This window comes from Gossypium arboreum, chromosome 4 (assembly GCF_025698485.1).
Source record: "Gossypium arboreum isolate Shixiya-1 chromosome 4, ASM2569848v2, whole genome shotgun sequence".
In the NCBI taxonomy this organism is placed as follows: domain Eukaryota; kingdom Viridiplantae; phylum Streptophyta; class Magnoliopsida; order Malvales; family Malvaceae; genus Gossypium; species Gossypium arboreum.
Genome location: NC_069073.1, coordinates 121,791,787 through 121,816,624, shown reverse-complemented (window position 1 = coordinate 121,816,624; position 24,838 = coordinate 121,791,787). Strand labels below are relative to the sequence as shown.

At 32.5% G+C, this 24,838-nt stretch overlaps 4 protein-coding genes and 1 pseudogene across 5 annotated transcripts; all 5 read right to left on the bottom strand.

Moving 5' to 3' along the window:
• Positions 1-1,143: 1,143 nt before the first annotated feature.
• Positions 1,144-4,024, bottom strand: LOC128291623 (ankyrin repeat-containing protein ITN1-like). The gene is made up of 4 exons (XM_053026837.1): positions 3,878-4,024; positions 2,465-3,167; positions 1,892-2,349; positions 1,144-1,785 (listed from the first exon to the last, which is right to left on the bottom strand). Exons 1-4 carry the CDS (start codon positions 4,022-4,024, stop codon positions 1,144-1,146), a joined length of 1,950 nt encoding a protein of 649 aa, XP_052882797.1.
• A 1,709-nt stretch (positions 4,025-5,733) lies between these two features.
• On the bottom strand, positions 5,734-7,678 carry LOC128291622 (ankyrin repeat-containing protein ITN1-like). The gene is made up of 4 exons (XM_053026836.1): positions 7,498-7,678; positions 6,965-7,348; positions 6,414-6,880; positions 5,734-6,294 (listed from the first exon to the last, which is right to left on the bottom strand). Exons 1-4 carry the CDS (start codon positions 7,676-7,678, stop codon positions 5,752-5,754), a joined length of 1,575 nt encoding a protein of 524 aa, XP_052882796.1. The 3' UTR covers positions 5,734-5,751.
• A 2,353-nt stretch (positions 7,679-10,031) lies between these two features.
• LOC128291621 (ankyrin repeat-containing protein At5g02620-like) lies at positions 10,032-13,466 on the bottom strand (annotated as a pseudogene).
• A 1,843-nt stretch (positions 13,467-15,309) lies between these two features.
• Positions 15,310-20,372, bottom strand: LOC108459165 (ankyrin repeat-containing protein ITN1-like). Its single transcript, XM_017758523.2, has 4 exons — positions 20,031-20,372; positions 19,387-19,921; positions 15,854-15,963; positions 15,310-15,384 (listed from the first exon to the last, which is right to left on the bottom strand). Exons 1-4 carry the CDS (start codon positions 20,370-20,372, stop codon positions 15,310-15,312), a joined length of 1,062 nt encoding a protein of 353 aa, XP_017614012.2.
• LOC128291534 (ankyrin repeat-containing protein At5g02620-like) lies at positions 20,040-21,615 on the bottom strand. Of its 2 annotated transcripts, none has more exons than XM_053026665.1 (2): positions 21,545-21,615; positions 20,040-21,447 (listed from the first exon to the last, which is right to left on the bottom strand). In XM_053026665.1, the coding sequence occupies exon 2, from the start codon at positions 21,425-21,427 to the stop codon at positions 20,576-20,578; it is 852 nt and encodes a 283-aa protein (XP_052882625.1). In that variant the 5' UTR covers positions 21,428-21,447; positions 21,545-21,615; the 3' UTR covers positions 20,040-20,575. The 2 variants fall into 2 exon arrangements, with proteins under 2 accessions (XP_052882625.1, XP_052882624.1); XM_053026664.1 differs by having other exon boundaries at positions 21,533-21,590.
• Between the last annotated feature and the right edge of the window lie 3,223 nt (positions 21,616-24,838).

Genomic DNA, 24,838 nt, shown 5'->3' with positions numbered 1-24,838 from the left:
TTGAATCCTAAGTTGTTTGAGAATGCAGTCGTTCAAGACTTAGGGTTGCAAGGATGAAATCAAAAATTTCTTTTAGGGGTTGAAATTAAATTTTAAATTTTAATAGTCTATATCTTTATATTTTTTAAAAGATTAAATCAAATTTTTATCATTTTAGGGGGTAAAATGTAATTTTACCTTTACTAATTTTAAATTTTAAAATTTCTAAAGGACCTAAATGGATAATGTTTCATTTTAGGGAGAGTCGACGCCCCTAACAGCCCCCTATATACGCCTATGTAGGGTTGGAAGGGCCAAAAAAAGTATTTTTTTCAGCTTTTAATAAAATTTTATAAATTTATATATTAATATCATAGATTTTATGAATTTAAGTTTTATAAGCTATTTAGTCTGGGTACAAAATTAAACATTAAAGTCAAACGTAGGTATCAAATGATATATTAACCCAAAAAAACTATGCTTCATTTGATTTTTGAAAATAATTTTATTTTTATTTTTCTATTTTCATTTCTAAAAATATTTCATTTTCTATTTTTAAAAATTTAAAAACATGTTTAATAAGTAGAAATATAATTTTGTTTTCAATAATGAAATCTTGAAAAACATATTTAGTATCTATTTTTCTATAACAGAAATATGAGAAACAAAATATATATATATATATATATATATATATGGATTCAAACTAAAGTATTAGATTTAATATTAAAAAGCCGTTGAAAGAAAAGAATATTTTTGAGTTTATAATAAGAAAATAAGAATGAAAACCTCTATTTTTTTGAAACCAAACATAACTTCTACTAGTTAATAATCTAAATGTATAGTTTGTAGTTCATAGAATCATGATGAAAAAGTGATTCATATCACGATATTAAGTTGTCTAATGTCCAATAAAGGAAAATAACTTGTTGTGACTACCGTAATAAGATTTACTTTTGAACAGAGACATAAATGCGTTAGTCTAGATTAATAATACGTGTTTTTTTAATTATTAATGTTGTTGTTGTAATTGTGTATTTTTAATTAGGATGTGTGAGCTATATGCATCTTTCTTTCAACAATTTAATTTGTTTTTAAGGGATTAATGTCGTATTTAATTGTGATATTATTTAAACTGTCACAACAAATGTGGATAAAACATTTTTAAATCACACTTATTTTATTAGTGTCGCATATAAAACTCGTCACATATAATACAATATTTGTGACGAAATTCTTTATTATCACAGATCCATCACCAACCCAGCTAGCTAGAAATACTTCTATGTAATAACAGAAATATAAGGCAGGACAGATGAAACATGAAGCGATGGCAAGTCCATGAGAAGGCTTTAAAACCACATAACTACCTGTGCTGAAAGCAATCACCGTTGCAGTTATTGCATGACTAAGGAGATTAGAAGCGGACCGAGTTCGATGTGAAGTTATATCAGTTACCCAAAAAGGTATTCTTGATAAACGAAGATCATTGACCCCAAAATGGATGGTGAGAGCACAAATAGAGAAAATAAAGGCCAATGCATTTGTTACCACAAATGCTTTAAAGGCTATTTCATGAATCAGAACAGGAGTGCCCTGCTCTAACCCCTTTTCACCCTTGCAACCACCTGGAACAGTTATGGCTGCTTCGAATGCCACAGTGGCTATAAGTGCCGCCACTACTAAATTAGTATCTCTTGATTTCTCCAAGCTTTCTGCAGAGACCCTTCGTAAGTGAAAGGGTAAAACCGGGAACTCCGCTACTTTTTCACGTGCAATATCTTTCAACATGTCTTCAATTGGCTTCTGCCATACCGGCCACGTTAGCAGATTGTATTGTAGGTTATTATATATGTTAATTCAAAAGCCAAATATTAATAAAACCATAGCCCATAGTCATAGAAATACACACCTTTGCTCCCGGATCAGCCGTAAAAGGTTGCTCATATCGAATAAAATAACTCACTTTGTCTGGTGTGAATCCAATGTCACCTTCCAAGTTCCTTAGATTTCGGAGTGATCCATATTCAGGCTTAGTACCACTAGGAATGAAAAGAAAATGGGGACTGTCTCTAAAAGCCAGGTAATGAAGTAAACTCAAACCTCTTTTGTCCACTTTATCACAACAATCAGGACAATAAAAGAGAATCTTTCTTACTGTTCTAAGAAAACCTTGCCTGGCTGCCATAAGAAGGGGTGTCATCCCCAACTTTCTATCACCTATATAGGCAGCTGATACATCCGTTTTTAACAGTTCTTCCACAACAGAAATGCAACCGAAGTGTGCAGCATAATGAAGAGGGGTGTGCTCATCTTCATCTGTTTCCTTTATCAAATTCCCTTTCTTCTCTAATATTATCCTTGTTGCCTCTAAACCCAAGCAAAAAAAAAAAAAAAAAAAAAAGAAAAGAAAAGAAAATGAACCTTTTCTTAATTTATTACAAACAAAAAGAGAAAAAAATATGGAACTAACTCATTAACATACCTGCAATATCTCCAGCCATAGCTGCTGCATGCAAAGCTGTTCTACCGTGGGGCCCCCCATGAGCACTTGAATTCGATTTTTCTAATACTATACTCAGCACGCCCGTGTCTCCTCTCTTAGCTGCTAAGTAAAGTGGAGTCTCCTGGTTTCTGTTGGCAGAATACGGAAAATCAGGGTCTTCATGCTCCAACAATCCTTCCACCATTTCAATGTCGCCATACTTTACTGCTAAATGTAAAGCCGTGTTAGATTCCTGATCCGTGATCCTCAGCATCTCTCTCACTGCATTTACTTGACCCATTTCCAGCTTCTCTAAATCTCCATCTCTAGCTTTTGCGCATGACTTGATTAGAAGTTTAGCGATAGCAGAATGTCCATTCATTGCTGCAACGTGCAAGGGAGTTTGACCTTTAGCATTCGTTTGGAGTAGTAGTGACGGACACTTAGTAAGAATTTGTCCGATAAAATCTGATCTTTTTTCACTTTTTTTCTTAATAATGAAAAACCACAAAAACAAAAAGATGAAAAAATATAATTTGGGGAAGGATCTAGTTCTTGAGAGAATTCCATTAGAAAACCAGGCAGCAAGCTCGTGGGTTGCCAAGTTAACATGGAGCACGTTGTCATGGTTTGGGGTCTTTTGCGATTCAAGTGCAAGCCCCTGGTAATTATTGAATACTTCAATTTTTCCTTCTGCTGCTGCCTAATACAACGAAGCACGCATGTAAGTGATGTTCTCGTCAGGCTCCTCAGGTTCACCGGCAGAGGGGATTTTAGGGTGGCGCTGGTGTTGGCGCCGGAGGTCTCCTCAGGTTCACCCCCTCTAAAATTATAAAAATTCACTTTAATACTTTAAAAATTATAAAGATATAAACTATAAACAATTAAAATTTCATTTGACCCTTTAAAATATTGTTCTAGCTTCGGCCCTGTTATCACCGGAGGGTATAAGCACGATGTTTGTAGATGGTTCCATTTTTGTTGATCCACTGCACAGCTTTCTTCCTAGCTTAGTTAAGAACTTGAGCAACAACTTAATAAATCCTGATAAAGAATGAAGGAAGATTGAGCTTCAAAAGGCTCAATATTTGCAGGGTAAACAAACAAAATTTTACTTGGTAAAAGAAAACAAAAATTGAGAGAGTATTTTTCTTAAATGATTTCTGTTGAAATTCATTGATTAAAAAAGATGGCATACTGCCAGTACATATACTAGTCATAAGCTGGTCAGTTTTGACAGGTTTTACTTACTATTTTTAGGCTTCATTACAATTTGCACAACTTGCAAAATTAGATAAGCTGATCTATCAATCTTACCAGCACCGAATGCATTAAATACACTACCTACTTAGTTCTAATTTAACTAAGTTACAAAATATTACTTAAAGTAACAAAATGAAACTGAAATTGAACAGTAGCATCAACTTCAGTAGCTGCATGTACTTCATCCGAAAATACTACAACAGCTTGATATTCATACTTCATCCACATAACTTGGACTGTATGTACTTTGTGTGCTGTAAGTGCGGCTTGATCTGCTTTTTCATACTTCATCCGCATTACTTATGTTGCATGGTCTGCTCCTTAGTTGCTTTATCTGCTGCATGCATGCCAACTTCAACATCTCTTTAGGCTCCCGAAGTTCCCAAGAGGAAATAAGTATGGTGTTTATCGATGGTTCCATTTTTGTTGATCTATATCTTCCTGGATATATAACACCAAACAAAATTGAATTAATTAGCTTGAAACATTCCAAGCTCAACAAAAAAAAAAAAAAATACAGCAAATTAAGAAATTTACCAAATGCCACACCTGTTAGTTACTTGCTTGCATATCCTCCATTCAACTCACCTACGATACATAGCTTCATACTTGAACACTTCAGAATAGCGTAAAGAAACCACCTTTATATTTTTTAATTCCTTACTTGATCACATTGGCGTAGCATAATCCTCAACAATGCTATTCCTTTTATACTTTTTACTTTAAACAAAACAACATTCTACTAACTTATTCTTGCCATGTTTTTCTTAAGTACATAATCTCTTCAAAAGTAATATATATATATAAGTGAAAACATAGTTTGATGATTTTTATCGATTTTTATTAAATTTTATCACTAACTTTGATTTTTTAATTAAAATTTACCATTCAATATGAATTTAATGATTTGAAAACATAATTTAGTAAGAAAAAAACTTTCAAATATTTATTCTAATAATTAACGAAAAATTAACTTTTAAATATTAAAAATTAATAAATTAAATTAGAATTTATATTTAATGAAATAAAAAACTTGAAAAATAAAATAATTAATATATCATAGAAGAAAATTGAAGTTTGTTTTATAAAATAACATTTTCTAATTTTAATATTTTATTAATTAATTTATTATTTTAAAATATTAAAATAAAATAAAAATTTAATATAGAGTTAAAAGTATAATAATAAATTTATCTCTAATTAATAAGGATAACGACAAACATCAATCAAAATAAAGTATAGTGACAAATTTTCAATTTTCACTTACTTATCTATTTTAGAAAATTAATAAACTATAAAAAGGTATTTAATAACTTTTGTAACCTTTATAGTTTTAATTATTAATATAATTTTAATTTTAATGAAAAATTACTCTTTGATATTTAATAAATCTTACTTTATATAATTTATGATTTTTTAATATTTAATGAACCATCCTTAATTTTTACGTAAAAGGTGGAATAATCAAACCATAAATCAAGAGTAGGTTTTCTTGAAATTCATGTCTATTAATGGTGGGTTACATTCTTGTTTTATTCAAGGTTTTCTTCTTAATAACACCAAACAAAATTTATTTAATTAATTTTCAACAAGTTCCGGAAAGAAATTGTTACAAATTCAAAAAATTAGATTCGACATATTATTTAATAATTAAATTTATATTTTTAATAACGATATGACTTAATTTAGCCTTCAACCTTTTAAAAAAAGAGTTGAATTTAGTCATCAATTCTTTGACAAAAGTTAAACTGATTTTTTTAACAAAAATATTGACTAAAATATTAAAATTTTTTAACATGGCAGCCCACGTGATAATCCACACGTACTTTATGCTATTTTTTATAAACTTTTTATAATTATTTTTTTATTTTTAAATGCGTTTATAAACTTCAAATTATTTGACAGTTAATATCTTTTGTAGACACCGAATTTCGTCCAGGATCCGTAAGTAACAAGAATTCGAGTTTTAATTTGTGGATATATATGGGATCCAATTTTTGTTAATATTTATTAGTTTTGAAATGTTAATTGTTTTCCATATACATAGAAGAAATCAAAATTACCATCAAAATGGCAGGGTAGATGAGACACGAAACAATGGCAAGTCCGTTGGAAGGTTTTAAGATCACATAACTGCCTGTGCTGAAAGCAATCACCATTGCCAGCGTTGCATAGGCAATGATCACAGAAACATACTTAGTTCGTAAAACTGTTTGACGAAAAAAATTAAATCTTGATAATATAATATCCAGAACCCCGAAGTGGATGGTGAGGGCAGAAACAGAGAAAATAAAGGCCAATGCATTTGTCACAACGAATCCTTTAAACACTACCTCATGAATTAAAAGGGGAGTGCCTTGCTCTGACCCTTTTTCACTCTGCAAACCACCTGGAACAGTTATTACCGCTGCAAATGCGACGGTGGCTATAAGTGCTGCCACTACTAAATGAGCATCTCTTGTCTTCTCCAAGCTTTCTTTAGAAATATTTTGTACGCCAAATCGAATGACTGGTTCGTCCGCCACTTGATCATTCTCAATTTCTTCCAACAATTCTTTGATTTGCTTCTGCCATGCCACCCACATTAGCCGATTGTATAGTAGGTTTATTAAATATGTTAATTCAAAACTTAAATATTAATAAAACCATAGCCATGGAAATGCCCCATATATATATATATACACACCTGTTTATGATGATGTTCGTCAGGTTGAAGTGCATTATAAACTTCTTGAGGTGTCATTCCAAAGGCACCTTCCAACTTTCTTAGATTTCTGAATGATCCATTTACAATCTCACTACCACCAAACTCGAAAAAGATAGGCCCTAATGGGGAGGAAGAGCCTCTAAAAGCCAGATAATGAAGTAAATTCAAACCTTTGTTGTCCACTTTTTCACAACAATCTGGACATAAAGAGAGAATCCTTAAAACTGTTTCATGATAACCTTGCCTGGCTGCCATAAGAAGGGGTGTCATCCCCCTCTTTTTATCACCTATATAAGCAGCTGATACATCCCATTTTAACAGTTCTTCCACAACTGAGGATCTACGACCAAAGTGTGCAGCATAATGAAGAGGGGTGTGTCCATCTTCATCTCTTTCTTTTGTCAAATTCCCCTTCTTATTTAAAATTACCCTTATTGCCTCTAAATCTAAGCAAAAAAAATAAATGTCAATAGACCTGTTTATATATTTCAAAATTTTAATATAAAAAAGGAACTAACTCAACAACATACCAGCATCTCCAGCCATAGCTGCTGCATGCAAAGCTGTTCTAGCGTGGGGGCCGCCATGACCAGTTGATTTGAATTTATCTAATAATAGAGTCAACAAGCGCGCAGATCCTATCCTCTTAGCTGCTATGTAAAGTGGAGTCTCCTGTTTTTTGTTGGCAAAATACGGAAAATCAGGGTCTTCAAACTCCAACAATGCTTTCACCACTTCAACATTGCCACACCCTGCTGCTTCATGTAAGGCCGTGTTGGATTCCTGATCCCTAATCCTCAACATCTCCCTCACTGCATTTACTTGATCCATTCCCAGCTTCTCTAAATCTCCGTCTCTAGCTTTTGCGCAAGACCTGATTAGAAGTTTCACAATAGCAGAATGTCCATTCCTTGCTGCAACGTGCAAGGGAGTTTGACCTTTAGCATTCGTTTGGAGTAGCAGTGACGGACACTTGCCGAGAATTTGTTTGATAAAATTTGATCTTTTTTTACTGTTTTTCTTAATAAAGAAAATCCACAAAAACCAACCGCGGAATAAATACAAAAAGCATCTGCTTGAGAGAATTCCGACATAAACGAGGCATAATACTGGGAGGTTGCCAAGTTAACATGAAGCACGTTTTCATGGTTTGGGGTCTTCAGCGACTCAAGTTGAAGCTCTGGGTGATTGTTGAATTCTTCAATTTTGCCTTCTGCTGCTGCCTTGTACAACGAAGCATCCATGTATGTGACGTTCTCTTCAGGCTTCTCAGTTTCACCAGAGGGTAATAAGCACGATGTTTAGCGATGGTTCCATTTTTGTTGATCTACTGCACAGCTTTCTTCCTAGATAACTCCAAATAAAATGTAATTAATTAGCTAGGAACATTCCAATCTCAAGGAAAAAAAAAAACTACAAATTCAGAAATTTACCAAATGCCTTACCTATTTGTTGCTTGCCTATAATATGTTTCATTCAAGTCACAACTATATATAATTCCATACTTGAACACTTTAGTGTTGCGTAAAGAACCATCGTTACATTTTTCAATGTCTTCCTTGAACACATTCGCATAGCATAATCCTCAGCAATGCTATTCTTGCTACTTTTACTTTAATCAAAACATCATTCTTCTACCTTATTCTTGTCTTCTTATGTGTTCAAGTAAAGCATATTGTGATCTTAAAAAAAAAAAACATTTTATTTTGAGCAAACAACAACATTACCATAGGAATACAACTTCAACAAAATTTAAAGAATTCAGTTATATATATATCACTTATAATCAATATTTGACTTCAATTTTTTATTAATGAATATTTGTTTTCAAAATTTGCCCAACTAAAACAAATCCTTCAATCTAATTACTTAATCTATACTAAAATTCTATTACACGTATGTGTGTGAAAATTATATATTTAAAAATTACATAAAATAATTAATGAAATGTAATGTTTGAAACTAATAATATATATATGTATGAAATTAAAAAAAAGATTAGTTTTAATTGTGGGTAAAAGGAATTTAAAAGCTAAATACATTAGATTAAGAATATTCAATGCATTCCAATTGTTTATAATGGTATTATTATTTATAAATTTTATTAGTTTTTTAAACAAAAGAAAAAAGTAACCTAGTAATAATATAAATTATTTAAAATATGTAAAAATATTTTAGTAATTTCATTGACTAAATTTGTGTTTAGTTGACTTGTGTCATCAAATCAGTCACGCACTTAAAAATTAGTATAATACAAAAATAATTAATTTCATTTATCAAAACATAATTTTCAATTTTCAAAAAATAGAAAATAAAACTACTTTTAAAAATGAAAATAGAGAAAAACCTACCCTAAATTTGCTCCAAGTATAAAGGAAAAAGAAGATGGAGCTACAATTTCCCTTTTATTCTTCTTTCCCTACAATTTTTATTTGCAGACCATAGCTTTTGCTTTAATCAATGAGAAGATTTAAGAGTAAAAAAAAGTTAATGTACTTAGAGATTTTTCTTTTTCAATTTGGTACATAAATTTAGCTTCAAGGTTTAATTTGGTGTTTAATTTGTTTCAATTCGATATTTGAATTTATTTTTATCATAATTAAGTGCCTAAATTTGTCTTTAATGTTTCATTTAATACCTCAGCTTTTTTTTTTTGTCTCAATTAAAATACTTATGTTTTTTTACCATAGTACATATGTAAAATATTTATTAGGCTGTATGAAGTCATTTGGTTTGAGTATCAAATTGAAACTTAAAAGACCAAATATTTATTTTTAGTTTAACTTTTAATTTTAAAAATTAAGTGTCAACATTTTACTTCCTTAAAATTTTCATTTTAAAATAGCTACATAAGATTTGAAATGACATTTAATAATTAAATTAATACTTTTAATAACGAAAGAATTTGACTGATATAACATTGATAGTTTAAATATTTAATTAAAATAATTTGAAGTTCAAAGACTAATTTAAGACAAAAATTACAATTTGTGATGTTTTGTGTAATTAACTCTTCCTTCCCCAAATTAAAAAAATAAAAAATAAAAACTAAAATTCAAACCCAAGTCAGGGCCTAGAAAATTATTCATTGTTAGGATTTATTTACGCTTTCGAGCAATTGATTAGTTCTATCATTTCAAAGTGTCAAAGACAAAACATGAAGACAATCCAATTTATGATAAATATGTGTTTGAGGATTAAATATATCAAATTTATAAATATGGAGCGTTAAATTTGTTGAATTATTTAGAGTTAAGATTAAATTGATAGAATATATAAATATCGAGGACTAAAAGTGTTATTATATCAATTTAAAAAAGGTCGCACTATCATTTTCATTTAATAATTTAATGGAGGGTAACCAAAATAGAATTAATTGAAAACGTAAATGATTAAATTTAAATTTTTAATAATTTGATGAATAAAATAAAAATACGTTAATAGTTAGATAACTAATTATGTTATTAATAATTATTTCATTTAAATTTAAGTTTTAAGATTTATATCTAATACTTTGGTCATGTATAATTTTAAGAATAATTTTAAGAACCGAACAAACAAAATTGTCACAACAATTGTCATAATAGAAATGAAATATTAATAAATCGCACTGTCGTAAACAAAATTCATCGGGACGAAATTCTTTATTATCACAGACATCTCCACCAAAGCTTGTAATTGTTAACAGTAAAACAGAAAAAAAAAAAAAAAAAGCAGGGCAGATGAAACATGAATCGATGGCAAGTCCATGGGAAGGTTTTAAAACCACATAGCTACCTGTGCTAAAAGCAATTACCATTGCAATCACTGCACGACCAAGGAGACTAGAAACGGACTGAGTTCGAGATACAATCATATCAGGTCTCCAAAAAATTAGTTTTAATAAAAGAAGATTCACAATCTCAAAGTGGATGGAGAGGGCAGAAACAGAGAGAATAAAGGCCATTGCATTTGTTACAACAAATGCTTTGAAGGCTGCCTCATCAATCAAAAGGGGAGTGCCTCGCTCTGACCCTTTTTCAGTACTCTCCAAACCACCAGGAACAGTTATTGCCGCTGCGAATGTGATGGTGGCTATAAGTCCTGCCACTACTAAATGAGCATCTCTTGTTTTCTCCAAGCTTTCTGCAGAAACAGTCGGTAAGCAAAAGGGTGAAACCGGGCACTCCGCTACTTCTTCACGTGCAATATCTTTCAACAATTCTTCAATTTGCTTCTGCCATGCCAGCCACATTATCCAATTGTATTGTAGGTTTATTATATATGTTAATTTAAAACCTAAATATTGATAAAACCATATTCATAGCTATAGAAATATAAATAGTTATATTAATTGTGTACAATTAGATTTACCTTTTTCTCTTTCTGCCCACTGTTCTCGATAGATTTCCTCGCTCTAGCGATCCTAGGTTGATATCCATCATAAACTTGAAGAGGTGTGATTCCAAGGGCATCTTTCCAGTCCATTAGATTTCTAATTGATGCACATTCCGTCTTGAGAGTAAGTGTGAAAAAGTTCATTGCTATATGAGGAGGATAGACTCTAAACGCCAAAAAATGAAGTAAATTCCAACCTCTCTTGTCCACCTTTTCACAACAATCTGGACAAAAAGCGTGAATCTTTTTTGATATTAGTAAATGGCCTTGCCTGGCTGACATAAGAAGGGGTGTCATCTCCCACTTTCTATCACATGCATAGGCAGCTGATGCATCCCATTTTAACAGTTCTTTCACAACAGAACTGCAACCTTTGTGTGCAGCATAATGAAGAGGGGTGTGCCTATCTTCATCTCTTTCCTTTGTCAGATTCCCTTTCTTCTTTAATATTATCTTTGTTGCCTCTAAATCCAAGCAAAAAAAATGTCAATAAATATATTCTAATTTATTTCAAACAAAAAAATTTTCGAGCACACCTGCATCTCCTGCCATAGCTGCTGCATGCAAAGCTGTTCTACCGTGGGCCCCCCCTGACCAGTTGATTTCGATTTATCTAATAATATACTCAGCACGCCCCTGTCTCCTCTCTCTGCTGCTAAGTAAAGTGGAGTCTTCTGGTTTTTGTTGGCAGAATACGGAAAATCAGGGTCTTCAAGCTCCAACAATCCTTTCACCATTTCAACATTGCCATACCATGCTGCTACATGTAAAGCCGTGTATTGGAACCTACCATTGTTTGAAAAGTCAAATGGGGTGGGCACCGAAAGTAGAAAGTAATATTGGTTGGCAAGTTGGGTTAAAAGTTGGCATGGAATAATTGCAATTTTGGTCTCTAATTGTATAGGGACATTGCAAGTTGATCCTTGAACCTCAACTATAAATAGGCCTAACCATTTCTTACTTTCTTCATCCCATAATTGCCATTCTCTACTTAAGGCATTATTCTCTCTCTTTATTTGTAAATTTCACTTGTAATTTTTGGAGTGAAATATATTTGGTAGTGCCCGAGGACGTAGGCAAAATTTGCTGAACCTCGTTAAAATTCTGGTGTTCTTTATTATTTGTTTTGCATATTTTGTGAATGTGATTGTAGTGATTTATTGTGCTATTAAATTATGATAGAGGGATATTTTGGCTAGGAAAGACTTGGTATTTAAGTGATCTTCGTGATCTACCTCTCTTTCCTAGGAATTGAACTTAGTGTGATTTTTCAGTACAATATTTTTTCTCTTTCACACGCTTCCGTGCAACACCGTGTTAGATTCCTGATCCGTAATCCTCAGCATCTCTCTGACTGCATTTACTTGATCCATTCCCAGCTTCTCTAAATCTCCATCTCTAGCTTTTGCACAAGACCTGATTAGAAGTTTCACAATAGTAGAATGTCCATTCCTTGCTGCAATGTGCAATGGAGTTTGACCTTTAGCATTCGTTTGGAGTAGCAGTGACGGACACTTACCAAGAATATGTTCGATAAAATTTGATTTTTTTTAACTGTTTTTTTAATAATGGAAATCCACAAAAACGAACGGAAGAATAAATAGAGTAAGGGCAAGTATCTACTTGAGAGAATTCCGACATAAAACGAGGCATAATACTCGGGGGTTTCCAAGTTAACATGGAGCACGTTGTTATGGTTTGGGTCTTCAGCGATTTAAGTTGAAGCTCTGGGTGATTATTGAATTCTGTTGGTGTTTGAAACAAAGCAAACCAAGCAGAGTCGAAAGCTTGTGCAGCAAGTATCGTGACTTGGTGAAGAAACAAAAACAGATTTGCTAAGAAGAACAAGAACAAAAATCGAAAGCAAAGAAAATGGAGCATAAATTTGAATGAAATTCAATGGTTTTTTTATTAAGTAAAAATTTTGGCTTATGGCCATTACATATATCAGTCATGGGCTGAGCAAAATAAGTCAAATACATCACCTAATGTATACCTAATACCACTAAGACACATTGAAACTTGATAAATAAACTTGTACAGCAAAACAAAGCTGAATTTTTCAGCTCAATCACCACCTAATTACATTAATCATAAAACAAACATAGTTCCAAGTGAACTAGAATGCATTACATTGACCAAACTAATAAAATGACTCAAAGTGAGTGACAGTGGCATTTGGCTCGGCTGCTTCTGGTTTTGGCCTGGTCTGCACGGTCTGTCTGTTGGTGCATGTGCTGCATGCAAGGCCACTTTCTAACACTCCTCCTTGGTCTTCATGCTGCTAACTCCAAGTTCTTTTCTAAGCTTGATGAACCTTGACTCGTTAAGGGCCTTTGTGAAAATGTCAGCAATTTGATCTTCTGAATTGCAATGAATCAGCCCTATTTCACGAGCTTGTTCCATCTCCCTTACCACATGCAACTTAATGCTGAAATGGTTGGTTCTACTATGGAAGATAGGGTTCTTTGTAATTGCAACAGCAGATTTGTTATCACAAAAGACCTCTGTTGCCTCCCTTTGATGCAAATTCAAATCAGCTAAAATCTTTCTTAGCCAATCAGCTTGATTAACAGCATTAGCGGTAGCCACATACTCAGCTTCTGTTGATGACTGAGCAACCATAGATTGCTTCTTAGAACTCCAGCAAAACATAGTTGAACCAAGGGTAAAAGCATACCTAAGGTACTCTTCAAGTCATCTTTTGAACCAGCCCAATCACTGTCCGTGTAGCCTATTAATTTTAGGTTTTCACTTTTGCTAAAATGCAAACCATGTCTCAAGGTCCCTTTCAAGTACCTAAGGACCCTCTTTTCTGCTTGAAGATGCTGTTTGTTGCAACAATGCATGAATCTCGATAGCATACTCACTGCAAACATAATGTCTGGTCTTGTTGCTGTTAAATACAAGAGGCAACCAACAAGACTAAAGATTGTAAATCTTGTTTCCCTGAAGTTGTAGTGGAGTAGGCTGAAGATTGTAAATCTTGTTTCCCTGAAGTTACAGTGGAGCAGATCGAAGACGGTGAATCTAATCTTCCTGAAGTTGCAGTGAAGCAGATTTAAGCCACCATCCTAGCTCCCTAAAGTTGTAGTGGAGTAGGCTGAAGATTGTAGATCTTGTTTCCCTGAAGTTACAGTGGATCAGATCAAAGATGGCGAATCTAGTCTTCCTGAAGAATACAGTGAAGCAGATTTAAGCCACCAACCTAGCTCCCTAAAGTTGTAGTGGAGTAGGCTGAAGATTGTAGATCTTGTTTCCCTGAAGTTACAGTGGATCAGATCAAAGATGGCGAATCTAGTCTTCCTGAAGAATACAGTGAAGCAGATTTAAGCCACCAACCTAGCTCCCTAAAGTTGTAGTGGAGTAGGCTGAAGATTGTAGATCTTGTTTCCCTGAAGTTACAGTGGAGCAGATCGAAGACGACGAATCTAGTTTTCCTGAAGTTGCAGTGAAGCAGATTTAATCCACCATCCTAGCTCCCTAAAGTTGTAGTGGAGTAGGCTGAAGATTGTAGATCTTGTTTTCCTAAAGTTGCAGTGGAGCAGATCGAAGACGAAGAATCTAGTCTTCCTAAAGTTGCAGTGAAGCAGATTTAATTCACCATCCTAGCTCCCTAAAGTTGTAGTGGAGTAGGCTGAAGATTGTAGATTTTGTTTCCTTGAAGTTGCAGTGGGGTAGATCGAAGACGGCGAATCTAGTTTTCCTGAAGTCACAGTAAAGCAGATTTAAACCACCATCCTAGCTCCCTAAATTTGTAGTGGAGTAGGTTAAAAAAAATTATAGATCTTGTCTCTCTGAAGTTGCAATAGAGCAGATCAAAGCACACGTAATTTCCCTGAAGTTGCAGTGGAACAGATTAAAGCCAAATTACAGATCTTGTCTCTCTGAAGTTGCAGTAGAGCAGATCAAAACGCACCTTATCTCCTTGAAGTTGCAGTGGAGCAGGTTGAAGTCACTAGTCTTATCTCCCTGAAATTGTAGTGGAGTAGATTGAAGCCACAAACCTCATCTCCCTGAAGTTGCAGTGGAATAGGTTAAAGTTACAAGTAGTCGCAATGGAGTAGATCAAAGCAACAGTTCCTATACCTCTGAGGATGCAGTGGACGGAATGAAGCTACTTGAAGAAAAAGAAGCACCAAGAGAAATCAAGACTCGGCAGGTCCCGACAAATTTGGCCCTTTTTATAGTCTTTGCTCTATTCTCGTTGCACAACAATGAGCAAAGAGAGGCAGCTGTAAATGCCCAAATTTGACCGGGCCCAATAAGCCCAAATCAAAAGAGCAAAAACAAACAAACCAAACTAAAATTAAAATGTCCAATTTAAATTTACCGCCCAAGTTTTAAAACCCAATTAAAACCCATTACAAATTAGCCCTAATACCCGAGCTCAAAAATTACCCTAGCCCACAAATTAAACAGCAAGGGAAAAGAAAAAACCCTAGGCGCCGCACCTAGGTCTCCTTAGCCCCCTCCATGTGCGCCCTCAGCGTGCACTTTACTCGAGGGTCGGCTCCCCTGGCTCACTAGCACCAAAATGGCCCCCTACCTCGTCGTTGACTCCATCTATAACCTGCAAACAAGATAGAAATGAAGCAAGTAGAATAAAGACAATGCAACACGCAAAAAAGTACAAAAATAGCAGCAACAATAGAGAAACAGTAGGCATTTTTTTCTATTGTAATCAGTTATAAAACTGAAACGAAATCAGTTTGTAGGGGGACTTTTATTTTTTGATTCAAAAAAAAAATGGAGAATATCAATCAAAATACAAAAGAAATCAAATACAAAAAGGGATTCAAAGAAGATTAAGGTGTTATTATTTCTATTTTTATTTATTTTCATTCTTTTTTAAGTTCGAAATAAACGATAGTAAATAGATATAATAGGGGGGAAATCCGTTACCTTTAGCACCAAGGGATTGAGTCGAGGAACTCGCTTGAAAACCCCATCGGCTTTGTTAAGGAACCAAGGGGTCCTTTTACTTTTCTTCTTTTTTGCTGTTATTTTCGTGTTTTGGTGGGAGGATTTGGATTTTTGACCTTTGGATCGAGATTAGGGAGGTTAAATCGGTCAAAAAGGGTTCCTTTTGGGAACTCCAGCCGCCGTATACGATGGCGGTCCGGCAACGGCGATGATGGGTTAAGAAACCCTAGCAGACGATGAGCAAATGGGGGGTAGGTTTTAGAATTTTTTTTAAAAAAATGAATAACAGAATGAATTTTTAAGAAAAAAATTGGTTTTTATACTTGTTTGAAACGGTGCCGTTTTGCACTAGGGTCACCAGCGCCAAAACGGCTCTATGGGATCCGCGTGTTTTACCTTTCAATGGGGAATTTGCGCGTCAAGTCCCTCCGTATTTGCTGCTCTTCCAAATCTAATTTCCCTTTATTTTAATTTGTGCCTCATAATTTATTTCAATATTAATTTAGTCCATGTTTAAGCACTGTATTTTTTGAGTTTGGGGTAATTTCGTTTTTAGCCCCCATGAGTTTACTCGCGTTATATTTCATTCCTAAGTTATGCTCCAACGATTTATTTATTTACGGATTATCTCTTTGATTTTATCTTTATTTTAATTGAGTCCTTTTCCTTTTAACTTCATTTTGTAAAAGTGTCTCATTATTTATTTTAGATTATCATTCAATTTTATATTATTCATTATTTTAATTTATTTTTATTGTTTATTTCCTATCTATTTTCGTTTGTATATTTTTAAAATACTTTATTTATATAATTTACTCATTTTTTATTTCTCTTTTATGTATATTCTTTATTTAAAGTTATATATATATGTCAAGGTTATTTTAAATATTTCTATACACCGTTATTATACATATGTATTATTCATTTACATTCTTGCATTCCTTTATTTATCATCCTTCCAATCTTTAATAATCTTTTACTAATTATTTAGTTTATTCATGCTTTTATTTTTATCTATTATTATTCCATTATCATTAGTTTATTCACCTACTTGATTATCATCTCTTTTATGTCTTTAAGATTAGATACTTTTACTTATATATATATATATATATATATATATATATGATTCCTACTATTATGAATTATTATTATTACTATCACATTCATTATATGTGCTTTACTATAAATCGGGCCATCAATTTTGTTTATGTTTTAGCGCCAATATTTTTACAAGCCTTTTTATTATATTTGTATTTGCCTATTATTCGTTAATGTTGTCGTTGCTATTATTCATTCATTTTGTATGTTTCATTAATATTGCTATTATTGTAGTGCATTAGTACTATTATAACATTCATTTACTAATCGTATATACTCGACTCATATTGTCGCTTCATATTATTGCATTATTATTCCCCCATATATTATGTTCAAATATAGTCAGTCGTCTTTATATCATATTTCAAATCAGCTTATGTTATTCTGAATTTATATCGGATAATTACTTAAAAAAAAAAAGAAACTTTCAAAATAAGGTAATATTCGGTATTTGAGAATTCGAGAAAACGTGCCCTAACTTACTGGGTTTCGATTTCTCTCGTTTACTCTAAATAATCGAATACCCTTTTAATAAGTTAAAATACGCAAATTTTATATAAAAGGCAAGCTCGCTCTCGAAAATACAAGATGTCGTGTCCTAACTTACTGGATGTGACATTTTATATTTTGAGACGAGAAGGTCTTTAATATTTGAGCATTTTTTTAAAGAGAGATCGTATTTCAAAGTCTTTCAAGTTTTTTAATCTTCGACACTAAGACACTAATTAATCAACTAGGTACCAATTTTTGGGCGTATCGAGGGTGCTAATCCTTCCTCGTGCGTAACCGACTCCCGAACTCATTTTTTGATTTTCGTATACAAAAAATTATCGTTTTAGTAAATCTTAACTTTTATTAAAATGATTAATTTATGGTGACCCGATCACACCTCATCAAAAAAGATTGGTGGCGACTCCCATTTTGATTTTCATTTTCAAATAAAGTCGATTCCCCTTTTTTTCAAAAAAAGGTTTCGACACTCGAGATTTTATTTTTTTTCAAATTGGTACATGAGTTTGACTTCAAAGTTCAATTTGGTGTACAAGTTTTTTCAATTCAATACTTGAATTTCTTTTTATCATAATTAAATGCTTAAGTTTAGCTTCAATGCTTCTTTTAATACCTTTTTTTGTCTCAATTAAAATACTTAATTCTTTTTTTTTTTACCATAGTACACATGTAAAATATTTATTAAGCTATATGAAGTCATTTTGTTTGGGTATTAAATTAAACATTGGAGCCAAATTTAAAGACCAAATGGTATATTAATCCACACAAAAAAGGTTAAGCTTCCTTACAATATTGAAGGCAAAAGGAAATTTGGAGGCAAAAAGTGTGAATTCAAAGACAAAATGGATATGCATGCGAAATAGAGAAGATGTGGTGCCGAAAATATAAAGTGTGAAAAACTTAGGGAAAAATTTCAAAGAAGAGATTTATGAACATAAAACTTTGTTTAAATTTGAATTCTGTTTGGAATTATTGTTAGGATTATTATGATATTGTTTAGATTTAATTTTAATTATATGTCTTGAACTTTATCATCTAGAGTTTAAATAGGAACCAACTAGGATTTTTCATGCACTATAAATAGGGGATGAAGTCACATGAATACCCACTCCTCACTTCTATAAAAACTCTCTTCCCATAAGGCTCTTAGCCTTTTGTTTCTTTTCCTTTCCAATAAAATTCTGTTCCATTAAATTTATGGTTTTATTCAAAAAGAATGAGTAACTAAACTTGTCTAGCCAAAAGTTATCAAGATTCTTCAAAAAGAGTTCATGATGCTTAGAACTCGCACTTAACCCTTCTCAACGAGTACTCATAATTTCTCCGCATTACGGGATTGACACTTCCGTCTATATCCTTCCAAAAGTAATCTTTTTATCTTGTGCAAAGACGGCTGCTTTGTATGTTTTGGGAAGGTTGCACAGTCGGTTTGCTAACTTATTGCGTCAAAGGTTGTCAAGCTCAAGAGACAAAATGGCGTGACAGTCGCCATTGAGAAATGATGATCTAGTGTAAGACGGTCTCATAGGAGTAACAGTTGGCTAGAGTAAGGTTCCTCTAGATCGTAAGGCTATAGCTTAAAGTGGAGCTGGTGGTCGTAGGCGTTCTCTTCCACTATAACTAGCTTATTCGGTCATGAGAAGAATCACCTAAAAGGTCTATGATTGAACCAAAAGATGATTGAGATAACTGGAAGATAGAATCCCTCAAATAAAAAAACTCATTTTCTCAACTCTATTCTTTTTCACAATTGCGGTTTCAATTTATTTAATCTCAACCTGCCCATATTTTTAATTCTATATTTTTTCCAGGTCAGGCGTTTTTCTTAGGCTTGACTATGCCCAGGATTTCGAGAAATAAGAAGCTGTAGCGATCTAGTCCCTAAGGATTTGACCTTATCTTATGCTTTCAACGATGCACCATTATTCAAAGAGGAAACATTCGTACTAGAAATTGGAAGAATATTGTAATCGATGATAAAGTATATTATCGTTTTATATTGTATTCATTATTGTAGCATTCAAAATTAGCCACATACTGAGTAAAAAGGCAGGGCCGATAAGATATGAAACAATGGTAAGTCCGGGGGAAAATTTTAACACCACATAACTGCCTGTGCTGAAAGCAATCACCATCGCCAACGTCGCATAGCCTAGGATCCCAGAAACAGACCGAATTCGATCTAAAAGTGTTAGACGCCAAAAACTAAATCTTGATAATAGATTATCCAAAACTCCAAAGTGGGTGGTAAGGGCAGAAACAGAGAAAATAAAGGCTATTGCATTTGTTACAACAAATGCTTTAAAGGCTGCCTCTTGAATCAGAAAAGGAGTGCCCTGCTCTGACCCTTTTTTAGGAGTGCCATGCTCTGGCCCTTTTTCAGTCTGCAAACCACCAGGAACAGTTATTGCCGCTGCGAATGTGACGGTGGCTATAAGTGCTGCCACTACTAAATGAGCCTCTCTTTTCTTCTCCAAGCTTTCTGTAGAATCATTTTGAAAGGGAAAGCGCTGAACTGGCTCCTCCGCCACTTGATCATTCCCAATTATTTCCAACAAGTCAATGATTTTCTTCTGCCATGCCAGACACATTAGTTGATTGTATTGTAGGTTTATTAAATATGTTAATTCAAAACTTAAATATTAGTAGAACCATAACCATGGAAATGCAAAATACACACACCTGTTTATGATGATATTTCTCAGATCGAAGTGCATTATAAACTTCTTGAGGTGTCATTCCTAAGGCACCTTCTAATTCCATTAAATTTTTGACTGATCCATATACAATCTCATTACCACCGGGCTTGAAAAGAGAAAGCCCTAATGGATTGGCATAGCCTCTAAAAACCAGATAATGAAGTAAATTCAAACCTTCGTTGTCCACTTCTTCACAACAATCTGGACATAAAGAGAGAATCTTTGAAACTGTTACAAGATAACCTTGCCTGGCTGCCATAAGAAGGGGTGTCATCCCCCTCTTTGTATCACCTACATAGGCAGCTGATACATCCCTTTTTAACATTTCTTCCACAACTGAGAATTTACCACCTAAGTGTGCAGCATAATGAAGAGGGGTATACCCATCTTCATCTCTTTCCTTTGTCAAATTCCCCTTCTTCTTTAATATTACCTTTATTGCCTCTAAATCCAAGCAAAAAGAAAAAAAAAATGTGTCAGTAGACCTGTTCTTTATTTATTTCAAATTTTAAAAAAAAAAATATGGAACTAACTCAATAGCATACCTGCATCTCCAGCCATAACTGCTGCATGCAAAGCTGTTCTACCGTGGGGGCCGCCATGAGCAGTTGATTTGAATTTTTCTAATAATAGAGTCAACAAGCGCCCAGATCCTTTCCTCCTAGCTGCTAAGTAAAGTGGAGTCTCCTGTTTTTTGTTGGCAGAATACGGAAAATCATGGTCTTCAAACTCCAACAATGCTTTCACCACTTCGACATTGCCACACCGTGCTGCTTCATGTAAAGCCGTGTTGGATTCCTGATCCATAATCCTTAGCATCTCCCTGACTGCACTTACTTGATCCATTCCCAGCTCTAAATCTCCATCTCTAGATTTTGCGCAAGACTTGATTAGAAGTTTCACAATAGCAGAACGTCCATACCTTGCTGCTACGTGCAAAGGAGTTTGACCTTTAGCATTCGTTTGGAGTAGCAGTGACGGACACTTGCTGAGAATTTGTTCGATAAAATCTGATCTTTTTTCTCGCTTTATCATAGTAATGAAATTTCTCAAATACGGATTAAATAGAACACATTCTACGCTGGGCAAAACAGATTTTACGGTGACGAGTACAAAATTTCTGGGGAGTAAGTTGAGTATTGAGAAAAATATGTTAAAAAGCCAGGCAGCAAGTTCGTGGGTTGCCAAGTTAACATGGAGCACGTTGTCATGGTTTCGGGTCTTTAGCGACTCAAGTTGAAGTCCCTGTTTATTATTGAATTCTTCAATGTTGCCCTTTGCTGCTGCCATATATAGCGAAGCATCCATGTGAGTGATGTTCTCTTCAGGCTCCTGAAGTTCACAAGAGGAAATATGCATGATGTTTATCGATGATCCCATTTTTGTTGATCTATTTTTTCCTGGATAATACCAAACAAAATTGAATTAATTAGCTTGAATCATTCCAAGCTCAAGAAAAAAAATACAGCAAATTAAGAAATTTACCAAATGCCATACCAGTTAGTTACTTGCTTGCATATCCTCCATTCAAGTCACCTACGATATATAGCTTCATACTTGAACACTTTAGTATAGCATAAAGAAACCACCTTTATATTTTTTTAATTCCTTACTTGATCACATTGGCGTAGCATAATCCTCAACATTCCTATTCCTTTTATATTTTTACTTTAAACAAAACAACATTCTACTAATTTATTCTTGCCATGTTTTTCTTAAGTACATAATCTCTTCAAAAGTAATATATACATAACTGTGATGATTTTATCGATTTTATTAAATTTTATCACTAACTTTGATTTTTAATTAAAATTTACCATTCAATATTAATTTAATGATTTGAAAACATATTTAATAAGAAAAAAACTTTCAAATATTTATTCTAATAATTAACGAAAATTAACTTTTAAATATTAAAATTAATAAATTAAATTAGAATTTATATTTAATGAAATAAAATAATTAATATATCATAGAAGAAAAATGAAGTTTGTTTTATAAAATAACATTTTCTAATTTTCATATTTCATTAATTAATTTATTATTTTAAAATATTAAAATAAAATAAAAAATTAATATAGAGTTAAAAGTATAATGATAAATTTATCTCTAATTAACAAAGATAACGACAAATATCAATCAAAATAAAGTATAGTGACAAATTTTCAATTTTTAATTTTCACTTACTTACTTAGCTAGATAGTTAAACATGACAGGCAACGTGTGTACATGGACTAATTTTTTACCAGAATGATCAACTTGATCTTTGATCTAATATACAAGGACTAATTTAATTTTTTTAGTAAAATGGGCAAAATGTAATCCAACTCCTAGTACAAGTAAAAATTTAAATTAATAAAGTAAAATTACATTTTGGCCCCTAAAATGATAAAAATTTAATTTAATCTTTTAAACATTATAAATATATAAATTATTCAAATGGCAAAATTACATTTTATTATCATAAAAATTAAAATTAAATTTCGACCCTCTAAAATTTTTTTCCACCTTTTGCGCCCGAGTACAATTATTTTTCATTAAAAGGAATCAATATAATAAAAAATTTGCTCCAAGTAGATGGGCCTACAATTTCCCTTTTATTCTTCTCTCCCTACATTTTTCCTTCACACCATTTATTCTCTTTGCAAATCATAGCTTTTGCTTTATCCAATGAGAAGACTAAAGAGAATAAAGAACGTTAATGTACTCGAGATTTTAGTTTTTTTCAAATTGGTACATAAGTTTTGTTTCAAGGTTCAATTCAGTGTACAAGTTTTTCAATTCAATACTTGAATTTCTTTTTATCATAATTAAATGCTTAATTAAGTTTAGCTTCAATGTTTCTTTTAATACCTATTTTTTTGTCTCAATTAAAATATTTAATTCTTTTTTACCATAATACACATGTAAAATATTTATTAAGCTATATGAAGTCATTTTGTTTGAGTATTAAATTGAACATTAGAGCCAAATTTAAAGACCAAATGGTATATTAATTCACACAAAAAGTTAAGCTTCCTTCGGTTCCTTACAATATTTTTTATTTTTATTTCCTATTATCATTTTCAAAGAAATATTTCATTTTCTAATTTTTTTCCAAATTGAAAAACACATTTGATAAATAAAATTAAAATTTTGAAAACATGAAAAACATGGTATCTTTTTTTTCTATAATAAAAATATTAGTAATAAAATAGAAAGTGTATATTTTATGAATTCAAACTAATGTACGAGATTTAATATTTGAAAAATTGTCGAAAAAATTATTTTTATATTTATATAAGTTTACATTTTATAGATTCGAGTAAATATTAGTTCATTAATTATTTACATTAAATTTACGGAAGTTGTATCACAAATATTGTTTTGGATGCAAAAGATAATTTCTATTAGTTGTAATTTGAATGAATAATCCATAACTCACGGAATTATGATAAGTAAGTGATTTAGATAAGGATATCATGTAGTCTAATGTCCAATAACGGAAAATAACTTATCTTAGCTATCAAAAAATAACTTCCTCAAAGCTCTCACGAGAATTTGAATAAAAGACCTAAAAGTAAACTAACTTGTTACCATTAAACGAATAGACTCATTTTATTTTTAAAATACAAAAACTAACTTAAAGGTCCTTATGAACCACTAACCCTAAACCAATGAACCTTAATGCTCTTCGCCCCAATTTTGGAGTGTTACAATTAAATATTGAGATATGAATTTTAATTTACGAATGTAGACAACACATATTTAACAATGTGCTAATTTTTGGCATCACGAGGTTGCTAAAATCTTCCTTTTGCGTAACCAATTCCCTAACCTAAATATTGTTCTCTGAATTTTTATCATAAACCTAAAATTATTTTTTTTAAAAAAAGAATATTCAAAATTTTGTTTTTAAAAGATGATTTTAAATGTGTTTGATCACTCCTAGCCAAAAAATTTAATGGCGACTTTTCATTTTTAAATAAAATTTCATGTTTTTCTTAAACCTAAAATCCTCATATTTTTCGATTATTTGTCAAATTAATTTTTAATTATAATCGATATTTAGTAAATTTTACTTTACACAAATTGTGATTTTATTTTTACCTTTTCAAAATTTTAATAAGATAGACATTGGTACTAGAAATTGGAAGAATATTGTAATCGATGATAAAGTGTATTATTGCATTTACATTTTATATATATAAGGAAGCATACAAAATTAGCCACACACTGAAGAAAAAGGCAGGGCCGATGAGATATGAAACAACGGCAAGTCCGTGGGAAGATTTTAAAACCACATAACTGCCTGTGCTGAAAGCAATCACCATCGCAATCGTTGCATGACCAAGGATCCCAGAAACAAATTGAGTTCAATTTAAAACTATTGGATGCCAAAAACTATATCTTGATAATATATTATCCATAACCCCAAAGTGGATAGTGAGGGCAGAAATAGAGTATAAAAAGGCCAATACATTTGTTACAACAAATGCTTTAAAGGCTACCTCATGAATGAAAAAGGGAGTGCCTTGCTTTGACCCTTTGTCACTTTGCAAACCACCAGGAATAGTTATTGCTGCTGCGAATGCGACGGTGGTAATAAGTGTTGCCACTACTAAATGAGCATTTCTTGTCTTCTCCAAGCTTTTTGCAGAGATAGCTGGCAAGCAAATGGGACGAACTGGTTCCTCCGCCACTTCATCATTCTTAATTTCTTCCAACAACTCTTTGATTTGCTTCTGCCATGCCAGACGCATTAGCCGATTGTATTGTAGGTTTACTAAATATGTTAATTCATAACTTTAA

What these genes read in the sequence shown, in the direction of transcription:
- LOC128291623 (XM_053026837.1), bottom strand. Translation starts at nt 4,024, where the DNA reads ATGCGGATGAAGTATGAAAAAGCAGATCAAGCCGCACTTACAGCACAC. An exon ending in TATGGCTGGAGATATTGCAG is followed by an intron (nt 2,350 to 2,464) that starts GTATGTTAATGA and finishes GCTTGGGTTTAG; the next exon opens with AGGCAACAAGGATAATATTA. An exon ending in CGGCTGATCCGGGAGCAAAG is followed by an intron (nt 1,786 to 1,891) that starts GTGTGTATTTCT and finishes CCGGTATGGCAG; the next exon opens with AAGCCAATTGAAGACATGTT.
- LOC128291622 (XM_053026836.1), bottom strand. Translation starts at nt 7,678, where the DNA reads ATGGATGCTTCGTTGTACAAGGCAGCAGCAGAAGGCAAAATTGAAGAA. An exon ending in CTCTCAAGCAGATGCTTTTT is followed by an intron (nt 7,349 to 7,497) that starts GTATTTATTCCG and finishes TGCACGTTGCAG; the next exon opens with CAAGGAATGGACATTCTGCT. An exon ending in AGCTATGGCTGGAGATGCTG is followed by an intron (nt 6,881 to 6,964) that starts GTATGTTGTTGA and finishes TTTTTTGCTTAG; the next exon opens with ATTTAGAGGCAATAAGGGTA.
- LOC108459165 (XM_017758523.2), bottom strand. Translation starts at nt 20,372, where the DNA reads ATGTTAAAAAGGGATGTATCAGCTGCCTATGTAGGTGATACAAAGAGG. An exon ending in AGAAATATCATCATAAACAG is followed by an intron (nt 19,922 to 20,030) that starts GTGTGTGTATTT and finishes CTGGCATGGCAG; the next exon opens with AAGAAAATCATTGACTTGTT. An exon ending in CGGCCCTGCCTTTTTACTCA is followed by an intron (nt 15,964 to 19,386) that starts GTATGTGGCTAA and finishes ATCGTCTGCTAG; the next exon opens with GGTTTCTTAACCCATCATCG.